Consider the following 23,730-nt stretch of genomic DNA (forward strand, 5'->3'; position numbering starts at 1 on the left):
GTTTGAGCTTTTCATAGGAGTGCTGCTAACATGAGTTTTGTAGCTATGTCATGTATGTAAACACACTGGAGTAAAATAGTCTTTATTTGGAAATTGTAGAAAGACCGATCAAACTCTTTAATAACATTAAAAATAAGTAGCTGATTCATTGTACCATTAAAGCCGACAGGTCTCTGACAGCTTTCTCCATGCAGCAGGGACCTTCCTCCACTGGCGCCCCCTGGAGGCCACATGTATCATGAACGTCAGCTCATTACGTGCGTCTACGTCGTCGTGACTCGTGAGGGCAAAGGTCAGGCAGTAACGAAGAGTTCCTTCCACCACTGCAGTCTCCTCGTCGCACTTGTTTATTTTATTGTTTTAAAGCAACTTTCAGACACGGGTGAGTAAAATATAATGGCGGGGTTCTTTTAGGAAACATGGGCCCTTTGTTTTCTTACTTTGATTAAATATGGCCATTATTTTAAAAGGTAAATAGCACGAGTTGATGAGAGTGACAGCCCCGTCACAGCAATTTAGCTGAAGTTAGCCGTGTTTCTCAGCCGTAAAAATGGAGCTTGCTAACGTGAGCTAGTTAGCCAGTTAACGTAGTTGCCGGCGGGCTACGCTAACCAAGTTAGCCGAGTTTGCTGGCTTCGACAGATAACGTTATCACAACTGTAACATAAATTGTGTTTCATTATACTAGCTAACTAGTTAACGTACTAATGTTATCTAGTCAACGTTGAGAAAGTTAACGTTACACGGGGAAGGTTACAGGCCATTGCTTTTCAGCATTGCAAATTTTAGCTATCGTTATAAAATTGTGCTGATAAAGTTGAGCAAGCTAACGTAATTAGCCAGCCGGCTCTGGTTTAACCTAGCAGATAACTGTTGGAAGGTAACGTTAGCACGATGAACCTGTCCTTAAACCAGCGTTAGATAATTTGAGTCAAATCAGTGCTTAACCTTATAGACTTGGCTAAAATGCCATCTGCTTGCCCCCGTTTAAGCTCTCATTTCCTTCTCTGTTTTGCTAGCTAGCTAAATCTGGGTCAAGAAAAAAACGAATTGCAACAGTTTCACAGTATCAGATATTGTCAACGTAAGTGAATTGATTGGATTTCGTACTTTGTTGTAACGTCATGAGATTATCTGAAAGTTGGTCTTTATTATACAACGTTATGTTGCAGCTAGCTCGAAATGACCTGCAATACATTAGCATTAGCTTTGAGTAGCCTCTGCGAATGTCAGTTTTGGTCAGGTGTGTGTGTGTGTTGTACAGGCGGTGCTGCACTACAACTGGAGCTAGGAGACATGGCGCGCCTGGTAGCGGTTTGCAGGGACGGCGAAGAAGACTTCCCATTCCTGGCGAGACAAATCCCTCTGTATATTGATGATACCCTCACGGTTAGTAAGAATCTCTCTACCTACCTAAACAGATGTCCCCACAGTTACATATTATCCTTATTACCCATGACAATCAGGAAAAGGAGGCTAAGTGCTCTGAAGATAACAGGTGTGGACTAGCTAACTGAACAAGGCCTCTTTAGGTGAAGTATTGGCTAGATTTGGGTTCTCTAACTGGTTTTATCACCAGTAGCAAATGTTTAGGTAGGACTGAGGCATTGCAAATCCCAGACCAATCCCAGAGTGCTGAGTTTTATCATATTCATCGAGTAATATTACAGAATTGTCAAATTTCCTTTGTCACTAAAAAAAAATCTTCAAAATTAATAGTAGCTCTGATGACTAGCCTCTTTGAAATAGGGCTGGGCAGCGGGTGAGGAGCGCTTGCAGCACAATGCATTGTGGTCCAGTATGACAATCTAGGCTAGTAGCAGCCACACCAAACTCCATTCATCTGGCAACTAAATGTGACCCCGTCTATCGGTAAATTGAATACCACTGGAACATAATTTGCAAACCTTACAAATCGTTAGACGCCACTCTCCAATTCGGCATATATATTATCTTCCAAGAAGCACTTTGTGAATGTAAAATCTCATGTTTGGAAGTGGTTCACTCTGCTGCTGTACTACCGCCCTCCACTCTGTATTTTGCGGGTAGAGCACTGTGAGAAACACAGGTGGAACATTTTAATATATTTGGAATGTGTGCTTCTTATTGGAGTATGTGTATGCTGAATTAGAGACATGCTTACACGTATTCATAACATGTTAATGTTTGCATAAAAAGTTTTAACTTGTATGTTTAAACCGTAAGTCGCCGACTTCAAAAGCCTCGACGCGAGACTCATTCATTCTTCATTCTGAAGGCGCTGACAGGGTTCTGCGCAGCCTCGACTTGGAGCCTTGCCGCCGACTAGCGACGACAGTACATACTCGAACATAACTCGGCGTGTTGGCTGCAGTACACCTCCGAAACACTAGGTGGCTTGTGGTGCACTCATGTCCGTTACATAATAGCCGTTTTCCCACATGCGTACCGGAAAATTACCTGTAAGTCAATATCGGACATTTCCCTTCACACCTCTCCTCTGGCATGTCGGGATCTACCAGCGAAATTGCCTGTATGTGGGGGGGGGGGGGGCGGCACTGCAGAGCGAGTGGGGAGTGACGTGTCGGCAAAACTCCGAATGGTGAAATAAGTTTGCTTGTTTATCCGTTCACCTGCGTCGCGTTGAAGCACTTTTTAAAGACTGGCTTCGTTTGATGTGTCCAGGCTTGGCTTCGCTGTCGGCAACGTTGCTTAGTCCCTGTCGGGCTGTGACTGAAGGAGGAGGACGGACTGTGGCCAGAGAGCGAGCAGAGGAGAGGGGAAAATCAGCACACCCACACATGAAGCTGACATAGGCTACTGCTCTTATTATCACAAGATCATTTCGCCAGTTTGCTTTAATGTGCGCGAATGATTAGATTATGCCCGCTGGAACATTAAGCAACGTGTGTACACCTCGCCCATGAGAGTGTCGCGGAAAATGACTGCACCCGTTTCTCACTAGTATCCGCTAAAGCGCATACCGCTCTTCTGACTGGATCGAAAGTGGTGAAATCTCCGCGACGACGGGGTCGCGCTTATACCGGCACGACACCTTTCTCACATGCAGGCATTAAGACCACGTTCCGGTCATTTTGCGGTACAAAGCGCATGTGGGAAAAGGGCTAATGATGCTATCGTGTTGTTACCAAGAACTTGCAATCATGTCGATGGGGGGACATTTTATTGTCCCTCCATTTCAAAACTCATTCCGGTGAGCCTGCATAAGGCTTTGCTAGATGAGGGACAAGCACTGTTAAATGAGGAAATGGCATTTCCTCATTCCTCACAACAAGTACATCAGCGGATACGTGCGCGGCCCAAGGCAATGGCCAATCACAGCTCTCGTGCTGGTTATGTCCGCGTTGACACCACGGAGTCACATTTTCGAGGAGCTGCACGCCCTCTCCGCCGGCCTGCGCCAATAGGACGGCCAGCTGCGGCGACCCCGTGGACACAGTCGGCGCTGGCAATTCCGCGTAAGCATAAAACCAGATTAAGTCTTGAAAAAGCCCCCCGATAGGGAGTTACAGGCTCTGCTAAACTGGCCTTACGCTACATACACGTTAGCAATCACAATACAATAGTACCTACCTCCCGCACAATGTTGTTATCTGAAGTTTAGCATAATCAGTATTCCCAAATATTGCGTCGTTTCCAATACCGAGCCCTTATTCAAATGCCAGGCAGACAGTGGGCTTTGACTAGATCACATAACAGACATGAGTGACATTACTGAAGATGGATCAAATGACTATTTTCGATGTATCTTGCGCAATCTATGGCTGGTGAAGTTGTAATATATCGTCATGTCATGCTGCCTTTGGGTCATTTATGAATGAAATTATTTCAGTTTTTTTAACTATTTTTTTTGTACCGCTATTTTACATTGAAGTTAATGGCTAGTGACACTAGTGTACAGGAGTATATCCTATTTACCCACAATGCCTTGCCTTGCCCGCCCAGTTGGCATCAGTGACTAACATCCCCTACCACTGTGTAGTAGGGATGCACCAATATATCGGCCGCATATCGTATCGGCCGATATTGGCCTTGTTGACTGCAATCGGCCATTTGTAAAAAAGGACAACGTTCACCGATTGCAGTCGCCGCGAGACAATTAACTGCAGTGCATGCAGACTTCACCCCTCCTCTCTCCCTCTCCAGTCCCCACCCACACGCACGAGACTGCTCTCTCTCACAGGCAGGGAGGCAGTGCGCTTACCTCCTCTGTGTAGGCTAATGTTATTTCCCAAACTATGATCCCATGTTATTTCCAGCAGTCTTTTGTCTAGCTGCCTTCAGCCTCTGGTGAAATAAAATCGATCTCCGAGTCCTTACTCAGCCTTAACATGAAGTTTTGGTTGTTTTCAATTGTTTTGACAGAGAGAAAAGTCCGTCGCTCTGGCATAGCGGAGCCGTGGTTTTCCCTGCGTCTGGCCGGCAACCGGCTTCATTCACCGCTATGCGCAGGCATAAATAACGAAGAAATATCCCATCTCCAGTTTCCCCTACCATTCTACAGGCCTGGCGGGTCCGCCAGGCCAATGACGTCCCCGCCAAGCCAGGAAAAAAAAGCAAAAAAAGAAAGATAAAAAAATATATATATTTTTTTTTTGTTCTGCTCTCCCCAAAAAATAAACCTTCATGGCATATTATTACAATACAACAATACTGGTGTTGACAGTAATAGAAGGTGCCAAATCATTCAAAACAATAAGCATTTTGCTTTTAGGAGCATTGTGCCAAAGTGCAGCGCTGTTCCAAAACGTGTCAACATGTGTCGTTGCCTGGGAAACGCACATCCCATAATACAACAGTTCACAAAGCATCCCATAATAGTATGATGATACTTGGGATGCCATTGCGAACATAGATGCGAACAGGTTAGCTAAAAGTTTAGCGTCGCCAGCGATGGCCTCCACCGTTACGGTCGGGGTACGTTTCGAAACCCCTCCAGGCCTGACATTTTTTCTAGGGGAAGCACTGGGTCATATAGAGCATTGGATCCCAAACTGTAGTCCGGGGACCACTGGTGGTCTGCGGGGCTCCGCTTGGTGGTCCGCCAGAGAATTGCATTTTTATTTTTTTTATTTGTTTACAGACAACAGTTTTTACATACACATTAACCCTGAGCAGTTGCCGGATTGGGCCGATTTTCGGAAATATCGCGATATTTGGGAAACATCACAATTTTGAACATTTACTTTCAGAGGCTGCAGCAGGCTCAGTTTTAAAGCCAGAGTGAAGTTTCTGGTATCATATGAAACTAGAAGACTTAAGGAATCGATTTTTACCCACCATGTCATGCTAGCTTGTAGGGCTGTGCCGATTCACTTATCTCCCGATTCGATACTTGGGTGCCGATTCGATATATATTGCGATTCTACGATTATTGTGATTCGATATTGCGATTTTTGTTTATTTTTTTCTTTTATTTTTTCAGTTTGTTTGCTTTTTTACTCTAGAACATGGGAAAAGTTGAATCATACACTTCTAGAGACTGTATATTATATCATGAGTAGGGCTGGGCGATATAGTTAAAAAGTATATCGATATAACATCTTTCATATCAGTTGATATCGATAATTATTGATCATTTTAATTACCCGTTTTTATTAATAAAAACATGAGAAGAAAAAGGTTGCATTTAGCCACTTTATTTTGAACGACCTTATTTTCAAGGCACACAGGTAGGTCTAATTTGTCACACACACATACTGTACATGCTCTGAGTGCAACTGCAAGCAGTAATTTACAGACATGGTGACGTTTTACTTTGTTGACATCCTAGCGTTGCCAGCCTTCTCAAAAAACATTTGGTAACGTGTATTTCAGGGTTGTAGGGTTAACGTTAGGTGAATCAGAGGTGTGGAAAAGCTTGGGTTTTGCTTTGACTTGCTCAACTACAAATTAGGGCTGGGTCGGTTTGAAAATTTTAAAACCGGTTCGATATTGCCGTCTAAACCGGATCGAACCGGTATACCAATTTTTTTTGTAATTAAAAAAAAAAAAAAAAAAATCAAGCAGGGCTCCCGAGTGTGGCCCATAACTGTCTGTAGTGCAACTTCAGTCCACCTGATAGCGATAATACACCTCTAAGCTGGTATTGTCAACCAGCAATGATACTGAATAAAAAGAAGCAGGACACCTGTGTAACAAACACACCCTGTATTTATTTCTCATAACTATTCAGCTTAACTTTTCTTCAAACATCAACATAATAAACAAAATAAGACTTTTGCATACTAGTGCAACTTGAGAAGAGGCTAATATGAACAATAGTGCAATCAGAATGGACTGGCAAAAAAAAAAAAATAGTTTTAGGTTTTTTCGGTTCGCACGTGATCAAACCGGTTTGGGCTCGTACACCGAACCGAACCGGTAAAACCGGAAATCGACCCATGCCTACTACAAATATGTCATAGGCTTATGTAGGTCTGGAGGGCGACCGCGCTGGGGAACGTGCGCCGTTGGTTTGGCGAGAAAAAGCCTTGCCTGGCTGAAAATGCGGTAGGCTACATTTCTCCATATCAGTTTTATATACCCATCAAGACTCCGCCCAAGCAGAAGACAAAGTCATAATCTGTGTGCTCAATAGATGACACAATGAGTTATTCCTGTCCCAAAGTATTCGTGCGTTCCTTTATGGCAAAATAACTGGGATGTGGAGGCTAAATGACATCACATCCATTTTGTTAGCGTTACATTTGCAGAAAACTTGAGCTGGGAAGTTCACTGTTCATTGGTCAGATTCAGTCGCTAACCAGGCTAGCCATTGTTAGCAATACCAATTGACAACATGGCATTTTGCGCATACAAACACTGCAGCCTCATGTCCACACAGATAGAAGTTAGGCAGTGCTGTGTGTACAGCTGATTTAATGAGACACAAACAAAACAGAAGTGCTAAACAATATTACTACGATTACTACTACTGTTGTTGCGCGGCGCAGCCATCTTGGATTTTTTAGGTTGGGGCTGCTGAGGCTCCTACGAGTTTGGAATGGGAAATACCAGCTCTGATGACGTCACCGCCCAGCTCATGACCTTTGAAGTCGTAAGATTACCAGTCCCCAGTTATAAAGGAATGCACGATACAAGTAAAACCTTTCCAACAGTTCAACTTTGCCTCTGCTAACAGAAGTGAATTGAGCTGCGGGTGTCCCACATTCCGTAAAGGAACGTTGCAGACGTCCGTTTTTGTGAAATTGGTGTGTTAACATTAAAGTCGAACTGAACCCGTTCGTCACGTGCGTCGCAGTCCGTTTCAGACTGAAAATATAATTTGTCTGAGACGACAAGTTGAGAGGCGGGTCATAGTATCATGTCGATGATTTGATTTGACAATTCTGTCGACCGGCTTTGGCATTGGTCAATCATGGCGTGTTCCACCCCCAAATCGAGTGGGATTCAGCGTGTTGTCGTGCTACGCGAGTGGGATCCGCGGAGTACCAGGCAGCCAGCTGCTTCGTGCGGAGCGAGCGGACAATCCGATGCATGGGTGCTGCCCGCCCGCCTGGAATCTCCGAGGGCAGACCCCTGACAACCACGCTCTCAAGCGCGCGCCTTTTACGCTATTTCTGTAAATACGATATCCCTGGAATGCGCGTTTTAACGAGCCAGTTACATTTCTTTGCATTCTTAGAGATTATAGTTTTTGTTTTTTGTTCATGTTTCTAACAATTAGTCAAGTTAGTAGTTAGTTTATGGGATAGGAATTCTGCCAGATGACAGTCACTAGGCGCCATTTTCTACTTCATTTGGAAGAGAAAATTATCCTGAAATGAAGATTTGATTGACAGCTGATGTCGTGATGATTGGTTGAAATGGGGTAGAAATTTGATAGTACTAGGTGACGTCGGCAAACTGTACATTACTGTTATCAATGAAATCTTGAAAAACGAACTTTTGATGTGAAAAAGTGTGAAAAACTAAAGAATTTGATTTTTGTGTTTTTTTTGCATACATTATTAAATAGGTGCACTGCATACCCAGGTATTTGAACTAAAAGAAAATAAGTCATTTTTGGGTTCAGCTCGACTTTATCGTTAATTTCCCGGGCGCTCATTAATAGAACACATGTTAACACGTTAGGTTAACACGAATTGAAACTCACCTCACCCACATCGAATTCTTTGTAACGCCTGGTGAGATCAAACGAGTGGTGTCAGCGGAGGACCAAAATGCGAGACTCATTAGCCAGGAATGGGTCTCGTGCTACTTTTGCATGCTAAAATAAAGCTGATGTACAATTTGATTCAAGGGGGGGGAAACCCTTTCAGAGTACAACACAAACTATCTATTTTGCTGCAACTCGACAGTGCTGCTTATCCAGGAGATGTCGGGACTCTTGGCTCTGGATCAAACCATCGCGTCGCTAGCAATCGGGGGGGGGGGGGGGGGGGGATATACGCAGTGCAAGTGGTCCCTGGGAAATTTGGTTTGGTACGTACTGTAGTGGTACTTGGTCGGAAAAGTTTGGGGACCCCTGATATAGAGTAGTCACTACTATTTCATGAGCAGTTTAAAAGTTCCAAGTAGGGATTTCATTTTAATGTTTGTTGTTATAACGACCATGGTATGGTCGCTGTGACTACAGCACCAAAGTCACGCAGGCTAAAGTCACGTCCTCTTCTGCATTCAACATACAACCACAGGATTTCATCCGCCATTAATTTTCCGTCTACATTTTTATCAAATGCTTAAATAAAAATAGTTCTACTTGGTCAAACCAAGGAATTCAACTATATTTAGAATCATGAGAGCAAAGTCTTCCATCTGGAAACATTGGTACAGTGCCTTATTGTAGTTTTGTTGAGTTGCTAGTAGGGGTGTCACAATATATCGTCCCACGAAATTTCGCGATAGTAAAACGTCACGATATGTATCGTTGAGATGAAATCTCATATCGCAATTTTTTTTTTTTTTTCAAAAAATAGACTAAGAAACGTCTTTGTTTGTTGAAGTTCAATGTGTGGAAAGTAGTTCAGTTGAACAAGTCTCTGAAGAGACACATGAGAAGTTATACAGGAGAGAAACCATTCAATTGAGTTTCTGGCAAAACTGTTTACTTGACAGGAAAAACTGAAGATGCATAAAAAATAGATTAAGAAAAGTCTTGTTGTTTGAGTTTGAAGAAAAACTGAAGATGCATAATGAGAATTTATACTGCTGAGAAACCTTTTAGTTCAAAGTAAATCTAAGTGACGTGTAACTCATTCTATTTCAAGATAAGCCTTATCTCCAATCTCATGTTTTTTCTAGTTGTTATTGTAATAACAATTTCCCACAACAGCCAGGTTGTTTTGTATTTGTGCATTTCAAATAAAATACTACTTTTCCAGTCATATATTGTCATTATTCAATTTAAAAAAAATATTGTTAAAATCGTATCGTATCGTATCGTTATCGTGAACCCAGTATCGTGATACGTATCGTATCGTGAACTGAGTGTATCGTGACACCCCTAGTTGCTAGTGTTCTTATTGTGTGGTTTACCTGTTTTATATGTATTGTGTGTTTTTTATTGGACCTTGCGTCTGACAATAAAGTGATCCTCGTCTCCTCAATAAACTGCAACTGGTACAGAACTCTGCTGCTCGTCTGCTGTGCTCCACCCCTTTCCGTCAACATATCACCCCAGTCCTCAGGGATCTTCACTGGCTTCCCATACCATACAGGATAACCTATAAATTGATGCTTATCACCTTCAAATCCCTGCACGACTCTGCTCCAAACTACCTTTCTGAACTCCTCCCCTTTCACTGTCCTACTCGTTCCCTCCGTTCCTCCAGCCTTGGTCTTCTGGCTCTCCCCAAGACAAGGCTACGCACTGTGGGAGACAGGGCCTTCTCCTCCGCTGCTCCTCGTATCTGGAACACTCTTCCTCCCGCAATCAGGGCAGCGGATAGTGTAGACTCCTTTAACTCCCTTCTCAAAACCCAACTTTTTAGAGAAGCTTATCATTTATAAATGTTTTGTTGTTTTGCCCTCATTGCTTTCTTATATACATCCTAATTCCTTCGTCTTAATGGTTTTTAACTCTACTGTTTATTATGCTGTAAAGTGCTTTGAGTTCTTGAAAAGCACTATATAAATTGTATGTATTATTATTATGATGATGATGATGATGATGATGATGGCATTTCACTTGGACTGAAACAAAATAAAAAATAACGTTAACTCTTTTTTAATCAGTTGTCAGGCTTCACTCTCCAGTCCACAGGGTCCTAAAGGCATCGCTGTTACATATTAGGATACTGAGTGCATTGAAAATGTTAATAGCCTATAATTTACTTTTAAACTCTGACTCAGAATATTTGCTCCCTCAATCCATATTAATATAAAAAAAAAATATTATGTTGCCATTTTTATGGTCTCCTTTTCCACAGGAAGGCTGTATTTCTTAAGCTCAAGTTGTGTCTCTAGGTGTCAATTCATGATACTTTCACATCTCCTAATTTTAATGCTTAATCTTAATATACAATGCCAATGTTGTTCAGAATCATTAAATATATAAATAATCCTACACAATACGTATAAAAAATAGAAATCAATAGTTAGAGTTCAGTCATTTGTTTATAATGAAGATTTCTTTGTTTCCCTATCCCAAAGAAACGGTATCAGTATATATCGGTATCGGGCAGATTGTTTATTTCAAATATTGGAATCGGTATCAGTTTTCGATTATTATTAAACAGTCTAAATGTAATATCTATGCCTCACATCTTACGTCTAATAGTAAATGAGACCAACGCTGAGTGAATCGGGGAGTGTTGTCTTGATGATTATAGTCTGCCAGCCGGGCAGATCAGGAAGTGAAATTAAACCATTTACGGCAGCCACTTCGACCATAACCACAAAATTACTTTCAAACAAACTGTTCGAATTTAGGGGTAATAAAACATTGGAAAAAAAACACATTTTGGACCATTTTTTTCTTGGGATCATCAAAATCTTTATTTTAGAGGTCCTATGGATGCCAAAAATCCAGACTAGAAAAGAAAAAGGGGGGGGGGGGGGCTGCGCGTGGACTAGGGCTGCACAATTAATCGTATTTTCATCGTCATCGCAATATGAGCATGCGCAATAAACACATCGCAAAGACTGCCTGAAACGCAATGAATAACAAAAGTGGTTTTATTTACATGCATCATACATTCCCACACAGGATCTGATCATTTTGTCTTGTGTTGTAAATCCAGCGTACACCTTTCCCTTGCAACAGTGCGCTCCGCCCCTCTGCCATAGCCCAAACACGCTGTGTGTAGTTTCAGCTAGAGTCAGTGTGTATTTCATTTCTTTATTCAGTGGGCATAGGCTATGTTTGGGGTCTATGTTAGCATTATTAAAGCAGAAAGACATAGGAACTGTATAGCTAATATGCATACTTTAATATTGGTTTATTTAGCGCAAGTCGTATCGTCATCGATATATTGAACAATGTTATCGCACATCGCAGATTTTCCTCATATCATGCAGGCCTAGCGTGGACCCCTCAAAAGTGGCCTACTATATGGGGCTGGATACCAGGCTAGGAGGTGATATGAAAGCTTGTCATTGGCTCACAAGCTTTTTTACCAAACCCGAACAGCTTGCTGCCATTAGCCGACAGCACCAAAGTTGACAAAACCACACTTGCAAATGATTAGAATTTCAACCATTTAGTTGTAATTTAATGTTCAAAATTGGTCCAAATCAATATGACCTGAGTCCATTTCAACCAGTTGTCATGATGATTGGTTTGTTTACGTGATGCTGGGCGTGTCCCAGTGAATCACGCGAATATCCAGTGCATTTTAACGCAATGATATTTAATGTAGTGTCCAAGATTTCACTCTGTCATTGCCCACATAGTTCACTATATGATAAACATTACATGGGGAATAGTTAGTGAGGGAATGAGTGAATCTTTCCCATTCCCAACACAGCTAGTATGTAAACCATGGATAGGTAACTACAGTAATGTGGCATGGAGGGCCAAGAAAAGGCTGTCATTCCAACCAAAGATTACAGAAGGGGATTACACTGATTAGCACAACTTCAACCAGGAAAGAGAAATGTATCAGTCAAATCCACTGCTGTAGTCTTTGTTTGGAATGTAAACCTGCATAACCTGCATGTCAGGTGGTTGCTTATTCCTGGTGTAGTAGATCATTGACAACAACAAAAACTTAGTCTCTTAGTTGCCAAATAAATTAGGGATCAGCATGTTCTACATTGTCAATCGTGATATTTTCAGTGCTATAACAATTTCAGTGCAGTTTGTGATCTATTTGCCCTGCTAGTATAGTGGTAATGTTCTAGATGGCAAAGTATATCAGATGTTGTTGGGTGTAGACTAGGGATGACCTTTTTTTAAAGCAGTAATAGGTGTTCTTTGCTGTGAATGTGTGTATGACAGCTTGTAAGATATAACAATAGCCTAGTGGACATTCTTTACTGTGCTTACGGGAACGACAGGTTGTTTATAGCAATGATAGCCTACAGGGCATTCCTTACTGTTATTATGAGGAACAGGTTGTGTTATATTACAGTATATCCAAGAAGGTGATCTTGGCTGTGATTATGGGTGTGACGGCGATGCAGTACATCGGAGGCATAGTTGCACTTTATGGCAATAATCAGCACAGCTGGAATGAGCCATTCTTGAATATACAATACCCGTGCAATAACAATGTATTGGATGTTGTCCCCCCTATATCTTGTTCACAGTTGGTGATGGAGTTTTCTGACAGTGTCATGAACCTTGACAGCCACCAGATTAACAGCTCCCAATGGAAACAGTTTGCTGAGGTGAGTGGTTTTCGTGTTAACCGTACAAATGTGTAAGAAAACATGGATTTGTGCCATTTTTCCGATGTACTGTACCCGACCAGAGGAAAGATACGCCTTCATAAGATTTGTCAACATTGGTAACAGATGTTTCACTCCTCTGTCTCAGTATCACTCCAAATTGACGCAGCAGGACTTGAACATGGCCATGATGGTGAAGTCCAAGGAGGTGCTGAGTGCGTTAACCCAGCTGGTGCCATGTGTGGGCTGCAGACGGAGTGTAGAGCGCCTCTTCTCCCACTTGGTGGAGTCGGGGAACCCTGCTCTGGAGCCCCTCACTGTCAAACCCACAGGCATGCTCTCTGTCACCAAGGCATGTTTGTCCGATGCCAAGAAGCTATGGACCCTCTTCTACATCCATGGGTGAGACTCATACAGTCTTGATGCTTTTGTTTAAATTTCCAGTGCTGAGATGGTATTCTGCCATGATACTGTAATACTCTTGTGTTGTATTAAGGGCTATTAGAGAGAGATTCATATGACCTTTAACAATCAAATGTTTCTTTTATAGTAGCTCTGACAGTTCTGCATCTGACAATACACCTACACTAGGGAGCCGAGGTCGTCCTCAGAAATTTGTTTCCTCTTGGTTTGTAAATGGAGCCATAACATGATTCTTCTTTACTTCACAGATTACAGTCTGGTTTACATTCTACTTCTGCCTTTGATAGACACTTTTCAGATTACAGTCTAGTTTACACTCTACTTCTGTCTTTGAAAGACACTTTTCAGATTACAGTCTAGTTTACATTCTACTTCTGTCTTTGAAAGACACTTTTCAGATTACAGTCTAGTTTACATTCTACTTCTGCCTTTGATAGACACTTTTCAGATTACAGTCTAGTTTACACTCTACTTCTGTCTTTGAAAGACACTTTTCAGATTACAGTCTAGTTTACACTCTACTTCTGTCTTTGAAAGACACTTTTCATGGTCACTTATCTAGACTGAGCTCCATTAATTATCTTTTTATGTTTGGTTTTCTTCTAATTAATATGAGGATGGTCAGTTAGGACAAGTCTCACAGCGTGTGATTAATATGAGGATGGTCAGTTAGGACAAGTCTCACAGCGTGTGATTAATATGAGGATGGTCAGTTAGGACAAGTCTCACAGCGTGTGATTAATATGAGGATGGTCAGTTAGGACAAGTCTCACAGCGTGATTAATATGAGGATGGTCAGTTAGGACAAGTCTCACAGCATGTGATTAATATGAGGATGGTCAGTTAGGACAAGTCTCACAGCGTGATTAATATGAGGATGGTCAGTTAAGACAAGTCTAACAGCATGTGATTAATATGAGGATGGTCAGTTAGGACAAGTCTAACAGCATGTGATTAATATGAGGATGGTCAGTTAGGACATGTCACACAGCATGTGATTAATATGAGGATGGTCAGTTAGGACAAGTCTCACAGCGTGTGATTAATATGAGGATGGTCAGTTAGGACATGTCACACAGCATGTGATTAATATGAGGATGGTCAGTTAGGACAAGTCTCACAGCGTGTGATTAATATGAGGATGGTCAGTTAGGACAAGTCTCACAGCATGTGATTAATATGAGGATGGTCAGTTAGGACAAGTCTCACAGCGTGTGATTAATATGAGGATGGTCAGTTAGGACAAGTTTCACAGCGTGTGATTAATATGAGGATGGTCAGTTAGGACAAGTCTCACAGCGTGTGATTAATATGAGGATGGTCAGTTAGGACAAGTCTCACAGCATGTGATTAATATGAGGATGGTCAGTTAGGACAAGTCTCACAGTGTGTGATTAATATGAGGATGGTCAGTTAGGACAAGTCTCACAGCATGTGATTAATATGAGGATGGTCAGTTAGGACAAGTCTCACAGCATGTGATTAATATGAGGATGGTCAGTTAGGACATGTCACACAGCATGTAGCAAATAAAACCACCTTACACTGTTTTATCCAAAGTAAAGCTTAGACATATGATTGGAGTGGCAGGCTTCAGTGTTTATCTTTGTTTTATAGGTCAAAGTTGAATGACATGATTGATGCCATTCCAAAAAGCAAAAAGAACAAACGATGCCAGCTGCACTCCTTAGACACGCACAAACCCAAACCTCTGGGGTGAGTAACATAACGTCTGTTTTCATCATCCAACTTCTGCAGCAGTTGTTTTTTGTTTTGTTTGTTTGTAATTCGGTCCAGGATGTTTAGAAGCTGCATTTGACAAGTCCAATAGCAACTCAAAGTGTATTTGAGTTGTCTTCCACAGAGAGAGTGGTAGGTTTGGGGAAAGTCGTTGTAGTAGTGGCAGACAACAGATGTTGCATCCTCTTTCCCTTTGAGCCATTTGAGTCTCCCTGCAGGTAGGCAGAAAAACATGTGCTTTCAGTAAAGACTGAGTTTAACCAAGAAAAATAAATGGCTAATAAACATAAAAAATAATAATAATAATAATGTCGAAAAATTAGGAAAAGTATGATTTGTATTCCTGTTCTGAGATCTTATAAGCGGTGACTCACATCATAAGCTGCTTAATGTTGAGTTTTTGTGGAATGCCATAATCGCAGTGCTCTCCATTTTTCTTTTCTTGTGCTGTGAACCCTATACAGTAAAAAAGGCAGGAAATAACACCTATGCTTAAGCTGCTTTACCACAATGGAATTTAGCCCGTCATGGTGATGTTATTTTAGATTAACAGTGACGGATTTAGCATTTTGGAAAGACACTAGGAGACATGAGCAAAAGAGTGCATGTTTTTTGTACTGCTTGATACTACGCAGACTACTTTTCTGTATTATTGCTGTGTGTACCATTTGACATATTTCATTTTCTTAGTAATGCTGATACTAAACCCTCCAAATGGCAGCCTGTCCTGGACAGTCAGTATTATGCACAAGCATCAGTTTCAGTTGGCTGCTGTTTAGTCCTCCTGCAATTTACTTGCTATTATCTTATCAATATGTAGATGTATTTTTCAATATTTCAATATTGAATGACTCAAGTTAGACAAAGAACAATGTGGGGTCTTTCAACAATGATTCTCTTCTGTAATCTTTGGATAATTCTTTCTTTTAAAGTCCTCAAGTTTTCACATTTATTGAAATCCTCATCCAGAACTGTAAAGTCTGTGTGGTACAGGTTTGGGGTCTTGTGGCTCTATAGTAGCAGCAGAACGCTTTAGAGTGAATGATGGTAATGGGCCTTTGTATCACAGTTGTTATCAAACAACCTCAGTCAGACTCAGACATGTTAGTTTTTATTAGATTTTTTGATTTTGATTAAGTTTTTTCCCCTCTTCCTTCGGATTCCCCCCTCCCGTTTTCTTCCCAATTGTACTTGGCCAATTCCCCCTGCTTGTCCCAGCTGTTGTTCCACTCCCTCTGCCGATCTCCCGGAAGGGGGACTCGGAGGAAACAGGGGTTTGAACCTGCCATCCTTGTGTTGGTTGGCAGGGAATCTACCGCTGCACTACCCGGTAGGGGTGGGAATCACCAGTTGCACCACAATACGATATTATCACGATACTTAAGTCACAATACGATAGTATTGCGATATTGCGATATGCTAGTATTGCGATATATTGAGTATTGCGATATTGCAATATATTGTGATTTATTACCTTTTTTCAACTGCAAATGATGTCCCCGAAGGAAAAAACTTTGACATCTGTTTTATCTAATGAGATAAAGTTTCCAGTCTGTTCATCTGACTTCAATCATTTTTATGACAGCAAAATGGGATTGTCAAGCAGACAGAGTGACCAACACTGTCATAAAAACCTGTCCTAAATGTTGCATGCACTTGACATTTTGTATATTAAAATATCACAATACTTGGCATACGATACATTGCCCACAAAATATCACGATACTATGCTGTATCGATTTTTTCCCCCACCCCTACTACCCAGACACCAATGTTAGTTTTTATTAAGCGAGTGACTATACTTTTGACTATACAGTTTGTGCATTGTGAAGGCTGAAGGTTCATCTTGTGGGAGGAGTTTGAGACATGAGAGAGAAAGAGAGCTGTTGCAGAGTTGATTTGCCAGAATTACTTGTTTGTCTTATAAGAGATGATGATTGTTGGTACTTTTTGATGCCGATAATAGCTGTGTTTTCTCACAGAGGAAGCTGGATGGATGTGTGGGAGCTGATGTCTCAGGAGTGCAGGGATGAGGTTGTCGTCATCGATAACGCCTGTCTCCTAGAGACGCTGGAGACATACTTGCGCAAACACAGGTAATCTGTCAATTTCAAAGATGCTGCATTTGTTTGACTCTGTTTTATTGCGATTTAAGAGGGATTACCTTTTGCCTGCAGGTTTTGCACTGACTGTAAGAATAAAGTACTTAGGGCATACAACATCCTGGTGGGAGAGCTGGACTGCAGTAAAGAGAAGGGTTACTGCGCTGCCTTGTATGAGGGACTGTGCTGCTGCCCCCACGAACACCATGTCCACGTGTGCTGTGAGACAGACTTCATCGCCCACCTCCTTGGCCGGGCGGAGCCTGAGTTTGCAGGGGGCTATGAGTAAGTCAGCTTCTAGCATTTGCATTCCTCAGTCACACGGACCATTTGAATTCGGTCACCCTCTTCCATTCCATGATTGTTTCTTAGTATACTAAGTATACATCTAATAGATTTTTTTGTGTGTGTTTTCTAGACGCAGAGAGAGGCATGCCAAGACCATTGACATTGCACAGGAGGAAGTCCTCACCTGTCTGGGAATCCACCTCTATGAGCGTCTGCATAAGATCTGGCAGAAACTAAGAGCTGAGGAGCAGACCTGGCAAATGCTGTTCTACTTGGGAATAGATGCACTACGCAAGAGTTTTGAGGTACAGTACATGCCTTCCAAGCCAGAGAATGTGTCATGCCGATGAGACGTGATGATTTATCAGATGATAAAAATTAATGATTGCTGTGCGATTCACTGTGTCACTAATGGATCTATCACCGTGCCTCTAGATGGCTGTGGAGAAGATGCAGGGGATCAGTCGGCTGGAGCAATTTGTGGAGGAGCTGTCTGAGGAGGAGAGGGCAAAAGAGCTGAAGCAGGAGAAGAAGAGGCAAAAACGGAAGAACAGACGCAAAAACAAGTGTGGCTTCGACATGACGGAACAGGAGGCCGAGGACAAGGAGAAAAGTCTGGATGAGGTAATCCTCCACCCCAGAAAATTTTAATTGTATTATTATTATTATTATTATTATTATTATTATTATTATTAATAAACAGTGAACTCACAGACAGGAAGTTGCCCCTGCACACCTCGATCAATAAATCCTATGAAAATAACAAAATCTGCAATGAATTTGTTTTGCTAACTAACAAGTCTCATCCATGTAGTCGATGCCCAGTCATGTCCCAGTAGCCATAGAAGTCCATTGTATTAAAAGAAGATATTAAAAACACATGGAGCAATACCATTGCTCTGGCCAGCATATTTCATCATCATAATGCACCGGGCCAGCTGACTTTTTCCTCACACAACTTAATAAGCCGGCTGTAAACACGTTTACCATCTGTAGTTCCCCAACACCCAAATATTTGTTCCTATTTGATTTGTATTTGTTAGGAACTACAATAGCCAGTGTTTTCATGGTAACAGTTTAATTTTACATGTTTTTGTGAGCTATTTAAAGGTTTTTGGCTTAAAAAATTTAGCCAATGACTACCAGTTTGAAGGCTAAAAAGGGAACATGGGAAGTTGGAAAGTAATGGGAGTAGAACAAATGCATTGTTGTTTTTGTTAATTTCATTGGATTTGTTAATGATGACAAATGTGCCAGCAAACCATTTCTATAAATTATTGGTGGATTAAGTATGGGCTTAGAAGACACTATCTTTTGCCTCTGAGAAAGTTGCTCTTTTTGACACTTCTCTCCCCTTTTGATTAATATGTTTTTGATAAGTCCATTGACAATATCTTTTCTAATATTTGTGTTTATTGTTGTTGTTCTGGTTGTCTAGTGTTGCTTCCCTTGCTTATGGGGGGGGGGGGGGGGGGGTAGAGTTTAAATACGTACTTCTATGACTATCACATCATGAGACTATAGTAGCCTAATAAGATAATAAATAAAATATAAAATTAAATAGGCCCTTTTACTGTGTATTTTTATTCTTGTTTATAATAATGCTACTTCTCACTCTGATAATATTCAGCAATGTCAGATTGTAAAATATGGGTTATTTCCTGCTTCTTGTCTTTTGATACTTGATACTACATCACATTACGGTAATTGTCTACCATGACATGACCACACCCATGGGTGGGCCCTAGATTCATTATGAGGAACACCTGAACATGTTTGATCATTGCAAACCTGACCTGACGAAGAGCCTTTGAGGGCTCGAAACATTGTCATTTCATCGTGCATCCATTCCAGCGTATCTGATTCCTTTGCCTGCATTTACCTCTGGCCCCTCTCGTGTTGCAGGGCTCACTTGAGGATGTGGAGGTCTGCAAGGGCTGTGGCAGCCAGGAGGATGAGGAGGAACAGGCTGGAAATGAGGAAAGCATCGCTGCCAATGGAACCACTTCCTGTAGTTGCCCAGACACCACCAAGCCAGGTAACAATGCCCATCAGACAGCACCTCAAGCTACACTAATATTTCCATTGAAGTTATTGTGAGATCAGCCCTACCAATGCCATGATGTTCGGATGCGAGGACAAGTTACTGAGCTAAGTGAGATCGGTCACTTTTTATCTGCATGTGTCTCCAGATTTGCCCCCCCACAGCAACATTAGTGACTGTGGCTATTCCTCAAGTATGGAGGGCAGCGAGACGGGATCACGAGAGGGCTCCGACGTCGCCTGCACCGAGGGAATCTGCGACCACAACGAAGCAGGTCCGGTTTGAACAGCTCTGAGACGCCGAGGACTTAGAACTGAAAGTAGTCCAGGGATTTTGAACGTATAGTCTCATTAATCTCTTGTCTCACACTTTTGTTGTTACGTTTTGTTGTTGTTTTTTTTGCCCTCTGAAGGAGAACACCACTGTGCTGAAGACAAGGGGGGCGGAATGGACAGCTGCATGGACTGCTGGGCTAATTCTGAAGAAAACACTAAGTGCAAAAATAAGAAGAAAAGAAAGGGCAAGGGCTTATGCGATGATCAGGTAAGGGGCGAATGAAACGACACGCTGAATGCACTCTACAATGTTCTTTGTATATCAATTAAACTATGCATACATCTACAGGGACAAAAAGGTGAAGGATGTATGACAGATGGGAACACAAGTGTGTGCAGTCCGACTTCGCACACTTGCCGAACCAAAGAAATATTTGCCAGCATTGCACTTCGGTTACCATCGGCAGTACATCAAAAGAGCCTCAACCTTGATCTTGGGCCTCAAGAGGCAAACACGAAAAGTCTCATGGAACTTCTGGTCAGTAGTGAGACATGTCGTTTAAGAGATTCAGTGGTTTATGCTAGAAAAATGTTATTAGCTTGTATTGTTTGTATGATCTTAGCCTTTACTTTGATCAACCTGTCGAGCCTGTGGAGCCTTTTCTTGTGCGCTTGTTTGTATGTATTCTGACCCTGAAGTAACTTTCTGTGCTGTTGTTGTGCCGTTTATCCAGGATGATTCTGAAGTGACTTCAGATGACGAGAACTGTCTGACACAGGATGAAATCCAAGCATTTGTGGAAAACAACAAGTCCTTCTACAGCAACCGTCACCAGTACCGACAGCACCTGAAAGACAAGTTCACCAAGTACTGCCGCACCACTGAGCAGAGTAAGCCGGTCTGTGGTGGTGAGTGGCTAGCCACCGCTAGCGTCAACTAGCCGCACTCATGAAATCTTCCTGTGGGAAAACCACTGACCACTGCTGCGCCACCTTTAGAAAAGATGAAATTTCAGAAATAAATGTAGTGTCTTGTTCAATTATTTCTTCCTTTGTTTGAAGTAAATGTGATTCTTACTTTGTATCGGTCATCTCTCTCTCTTTGGCTAAACACACAAACACGCTTTCCATCCCATTTCTCGGTCATCTTCTCACTTGTAATTGTTGTCTTTGACCAAACCTAGCTATTTGTTGTTGGTCTCTTGTAGGGCTGATTAAGAGCACAGTGGAATTGGTAATCAAGCTTTGCAAGCTGTGACATTAGGGATACATTTTAGTAGTCTTATCTCCTCTTTTTTTCTCTTTCCATTTTGTTTCCGTTCTGTGACACTTCAATGTAGTGGCAAAGGTTGTACCAATAAATGTGTACAGAAATTCTAAATATAAAGATTTTACAGAGAAGTAACATCCATTTATAATAAGAATTTGGGTGCGATAAGAGCGCAATGTGCAAAATTTACTAAATAAAGAATATTTATTATGCATTATGAAGTTGTTTTTTCATCTGTTTACATATTGCACATGTTTCTCCCAGCTAGACATGTATGTCACTAATACTATATTTCAAGAAAATGAAGCTGTTCCAAGAGAAATACAGGATTGAGGATAGATCTAGGCCTACAATGGGTACCGCTGCCATATGGATAAATACAAACATGCACATATTTCTGAAGATGTCAACTTGATGATCTCTAGTCTTGACTCAGGCGGCCATTCCACTGTCCAAAGTCTGTAAAACATGGCATGATTCAGTGACAGTGTTGTAGCTCAAAACATTTCCTCTATATGCTGTACAGTGGCAAAATATTATGCTGTTATCGTTACTTAAAGGGGAACTAAGCCCCCAAAGTTGTGGCAGACCTGCCTCTACTTACCTTTTCATGATTATCTTATTTGGATAAAATAACTAATGGAAATAACCACTAATAGTGACTAATAACCTGTTTTATATCTGAGACCAGTATAATGTGCATGCACTTATCTGTGATGTCCTGAGACGTAAGTGCTTTTACAACTTCATAAATACAGTGGATCTGGCAAGGAACTATTGCTGCCTTTAGTTGCAATCGGAAATATCAATCTTCCTATTTGGCCGCAAATTCGTTTATTATTACCCTTTTTTTACCAGCAGGCGGCGATAAATAACCAAAGATGAAGAGCTCCCAGCCCGCCCCGCAGGCCCCTGGGCTCAAAAGTAAAGTAGGAGGTGTTGTGAACCAAACACTTAACGCAAAGGTTGGCATTAATATTTCATCCCGTGGAACGCGTGGATCTGGGCTTCCGTACACTGACTGCTGCTGGATGCTGGACGGTGCTGCATCCCTCCCCACGCTCCACGATACTGTGAAGTGAAGTGCAACACTTTGAGACAAATATACATAGCATTATTAGCATAGGCAGAGCCGAGGAGCAGTGAAGAATCGAGCGAAGGTAAGGCTGGTCTGGAGATGGAGCGGTGGAAAGGCAGAGTGGCTCTGGTGACTGGAGCCTCGGTCGGGATCGGAGCGGCTGTAGCCCGGGCACTGGTCCAGCAAGGCATGCGGGTTGTCGGCTGTGCCAGGAATGTCGACAAGATAGAGGTGAGCAATGTAATTTAAAACCACTAATGCTTTGAAAACCCTCCCGACTAAAGAGCAGACGAGCTCCCTAGGGCAGCAGACTATGAGCTAATTAACCTAACGCGTGAACTGGAGCTCCACAACTTCAGCGGTAGGTTAGCACAACTAATTACCTGGCTAGAAATCTCTTAAGACAAGCGTATATTACTGACAGTAATTTACTGTACAAATATTACAGCAAAACTAAAGTGATGGTGTGAGTGGTTCTCAAAGTGGGGTCCGGGGGGGACCCCCCACCCCTTGGGATTCCAGGGGGACCCCAGCAACAACAACAACAAAAAAGGGGGGGCTATGACTATTTTGGTCATGGGTTTCATACACTTCCTGCAATAAAACATCTAAAAGCAAAAAATCTTATCCGGTGGAGACCCTGGGACAAAATCTTATCAAATGGCGTCCGTGGTCTAATTTGTGTCAGTTTAGGGGTCCTTGACATGGAAAAGTTTGAGAACCACTGCAGATAGGAGATATAAACCATAAATCACGATTATAATGTAAAAGTTACCACTGATACACCAACTCCCCATATGAATATTGAGGACGATGTATGAAATCAAATTTGATTTGCCCCGGTTTGATCCCAGATACAGTAGATTATATTAATTCTTCGTTGAGGCTGGACTTATGCAGTGAGAGTGAGTGTTGCTAATTAGTAATGCCACAGTAAGAAAAGTATCTATTATAAAAGGGAGCATGTGGGCAATGTTCTCTGTTTCAATTTTGTCCCAGATGTGATGTCATCAGTGATGTCACTTGAGCAATTGTGCATTGTGACATCATTGATGATGTCATAGGCATTGTGACATCATCAGTGATGTCATAAGAGCAAGTGAGCCCGCACAGCGAGCGAGCTGCAGGGCAGGCGAGGGAGCAAGTGAGCCCGCACAGCGGTCAAGCTGCAGGGCGCGCGAAGCCGGTAGCGAGGCTGCGCAGCGGGCGAGCCTAGGAATCGATCGCGCGAGATGCCTAGTTTTGTCAAATCAAGGCGCACCGCCCACCAAATGAAGGGAATGTGACACACTCAAAATGCTGTCTACCTGCTGAATTTCCCACTATTATTACCACACACACATAACCTCACCTGATTGATCCCTGTAGGGCTTAATGATGCCTCTCCAGTGAGGTCAAAGGTGAGGGTCAGCTACAGAACAGCTGGTAGGGTTTCAGTGTCTTGCTCAAGGACACTTCAACAGTGGACCTGCAGAAGTTGACTAGGGTCGTCTGGGGAAATGGGGGTCACCCTGGCTTCCCTGCCATTCCTAAATAAACTGGCTGTTGAGGCAGAGCCAGGTTCCCCCAAACATGGTTTCCAAAGTGGTGTCTCTGGGGACCCCCAGGGGTCACAGGGGAGCCTCAGCCTTGTGAAACAGCATCACTTATTTATAAGGTCACTGTCTTTTCTGATCAAGGCCTCTTCACTGATATCTCAACCAACAGCAGGCCAGAAATGACTTTATGCTCTG

The 23,730-nt window shown here is 42.2% G+C and overlaps 2 protein-coding genes across 3 annotated transcripts in view; both read left to right on the top strand.

Annotated features, from left to right (window-relative positions):
- Positions 1-297: 297 nt before the first annotated feature.
- On the top strand, positions 298-21,122 carry ggnbp2 (gametogenetin binding protein 2). 2 transcript variants are annotated; one of them, XM_083634732.1, is made up of 15 exons: positions 324-382; positions 1,020-1,084; positions 1,265-1,389; positions 12,697-12,777; positions 12,926-13,179; positions 14,818-14,916; positions 16,923-17,036; positions 17,118-17,327; positions 17,461-17,635; positions 17,766-17,954; positions 19,236-19,368; positions 19,523-19,648; positions 19,787-19,917; positions 19,999-20,187; positions 20,384-21,122. In XM_083634732.1, exons 3-15 carry the CDS (start codon positions 1,297-1,299, stop codon positions 20,588-20,590), a joined length of 2,001 nt encoding a protein of 666 aa, XP_083490858.1. In that variant the 5' UTR covers positions 324-382; positions 1,020-1,084; positions 1,265-1,296; the 3' UTR covers positions 20,591-21,122. The 2 variants fall into 2 exon arrangements, with proteins under 2 accessions (XP_083490857.1, XP_083490858.1); XM_083634731.1 differs by lacking the exon at positions 1,020-1,084 and having other exon boundaries at positions 298-382.
- Positions 21,123-21,915: 793 nt separating this feature from the next.
- Positions 21,916-23,730, top strand: part of dhrs11a (dehydrogenase/reductase 11a) — a 32,317-nt gene continuing 30,502 nt past the window's right edge. Inside the window, exon 1 of the mRNA XM_083637395.1 lies at positions 21,916-22,228. Within this exon, the coding sequence (XP_083493521.1) occupies positions 22,097-22,228 (132 nt within the window). The 5' untranslated portion in view covers positions 21,916-22,096. The remainder of the gene's footprint in view (positions 22,229-23,730) is intronic.

The sequence above is a fragment of the Poromitra crassiceps genome (genome assembly GCF_964638095.1).
Source record: "Poromitra crassiceps genome assembly, chromosome: 1".
Lineage (NCBI taxonomy): Eukaryota > Metazoa > Chordata > Actinopteri > Beryciformes > Melamphaidae > Poromitra > Poromitra crassiceps.

Excerpts from the sequence above, each read along its gene's own strand:
- ggnbp2 (XM_083634731.1), top strand. The coding sequence starts at position 1,297 with ATGGCGCGCCTGGTAGCGGTTTGCAGGGACGGCGAAGAAGACTTCCCA. Across the intron at positions 13,180-14,817 it reads ACCCTCTTCTACATCCATGG|GTCAAAGTTGAATGACATGA; the intron begins GTGAGACTCATA and ends TTTGTTTTATAG. Across the intron at positions 19,649-19,786 it reads CTGCGACCACAACGAAGCAG|GAGAACACCACTGTGCTGAA; the intron begins GTCCGGTTTGAA and ends TGCCCTCTGAAG.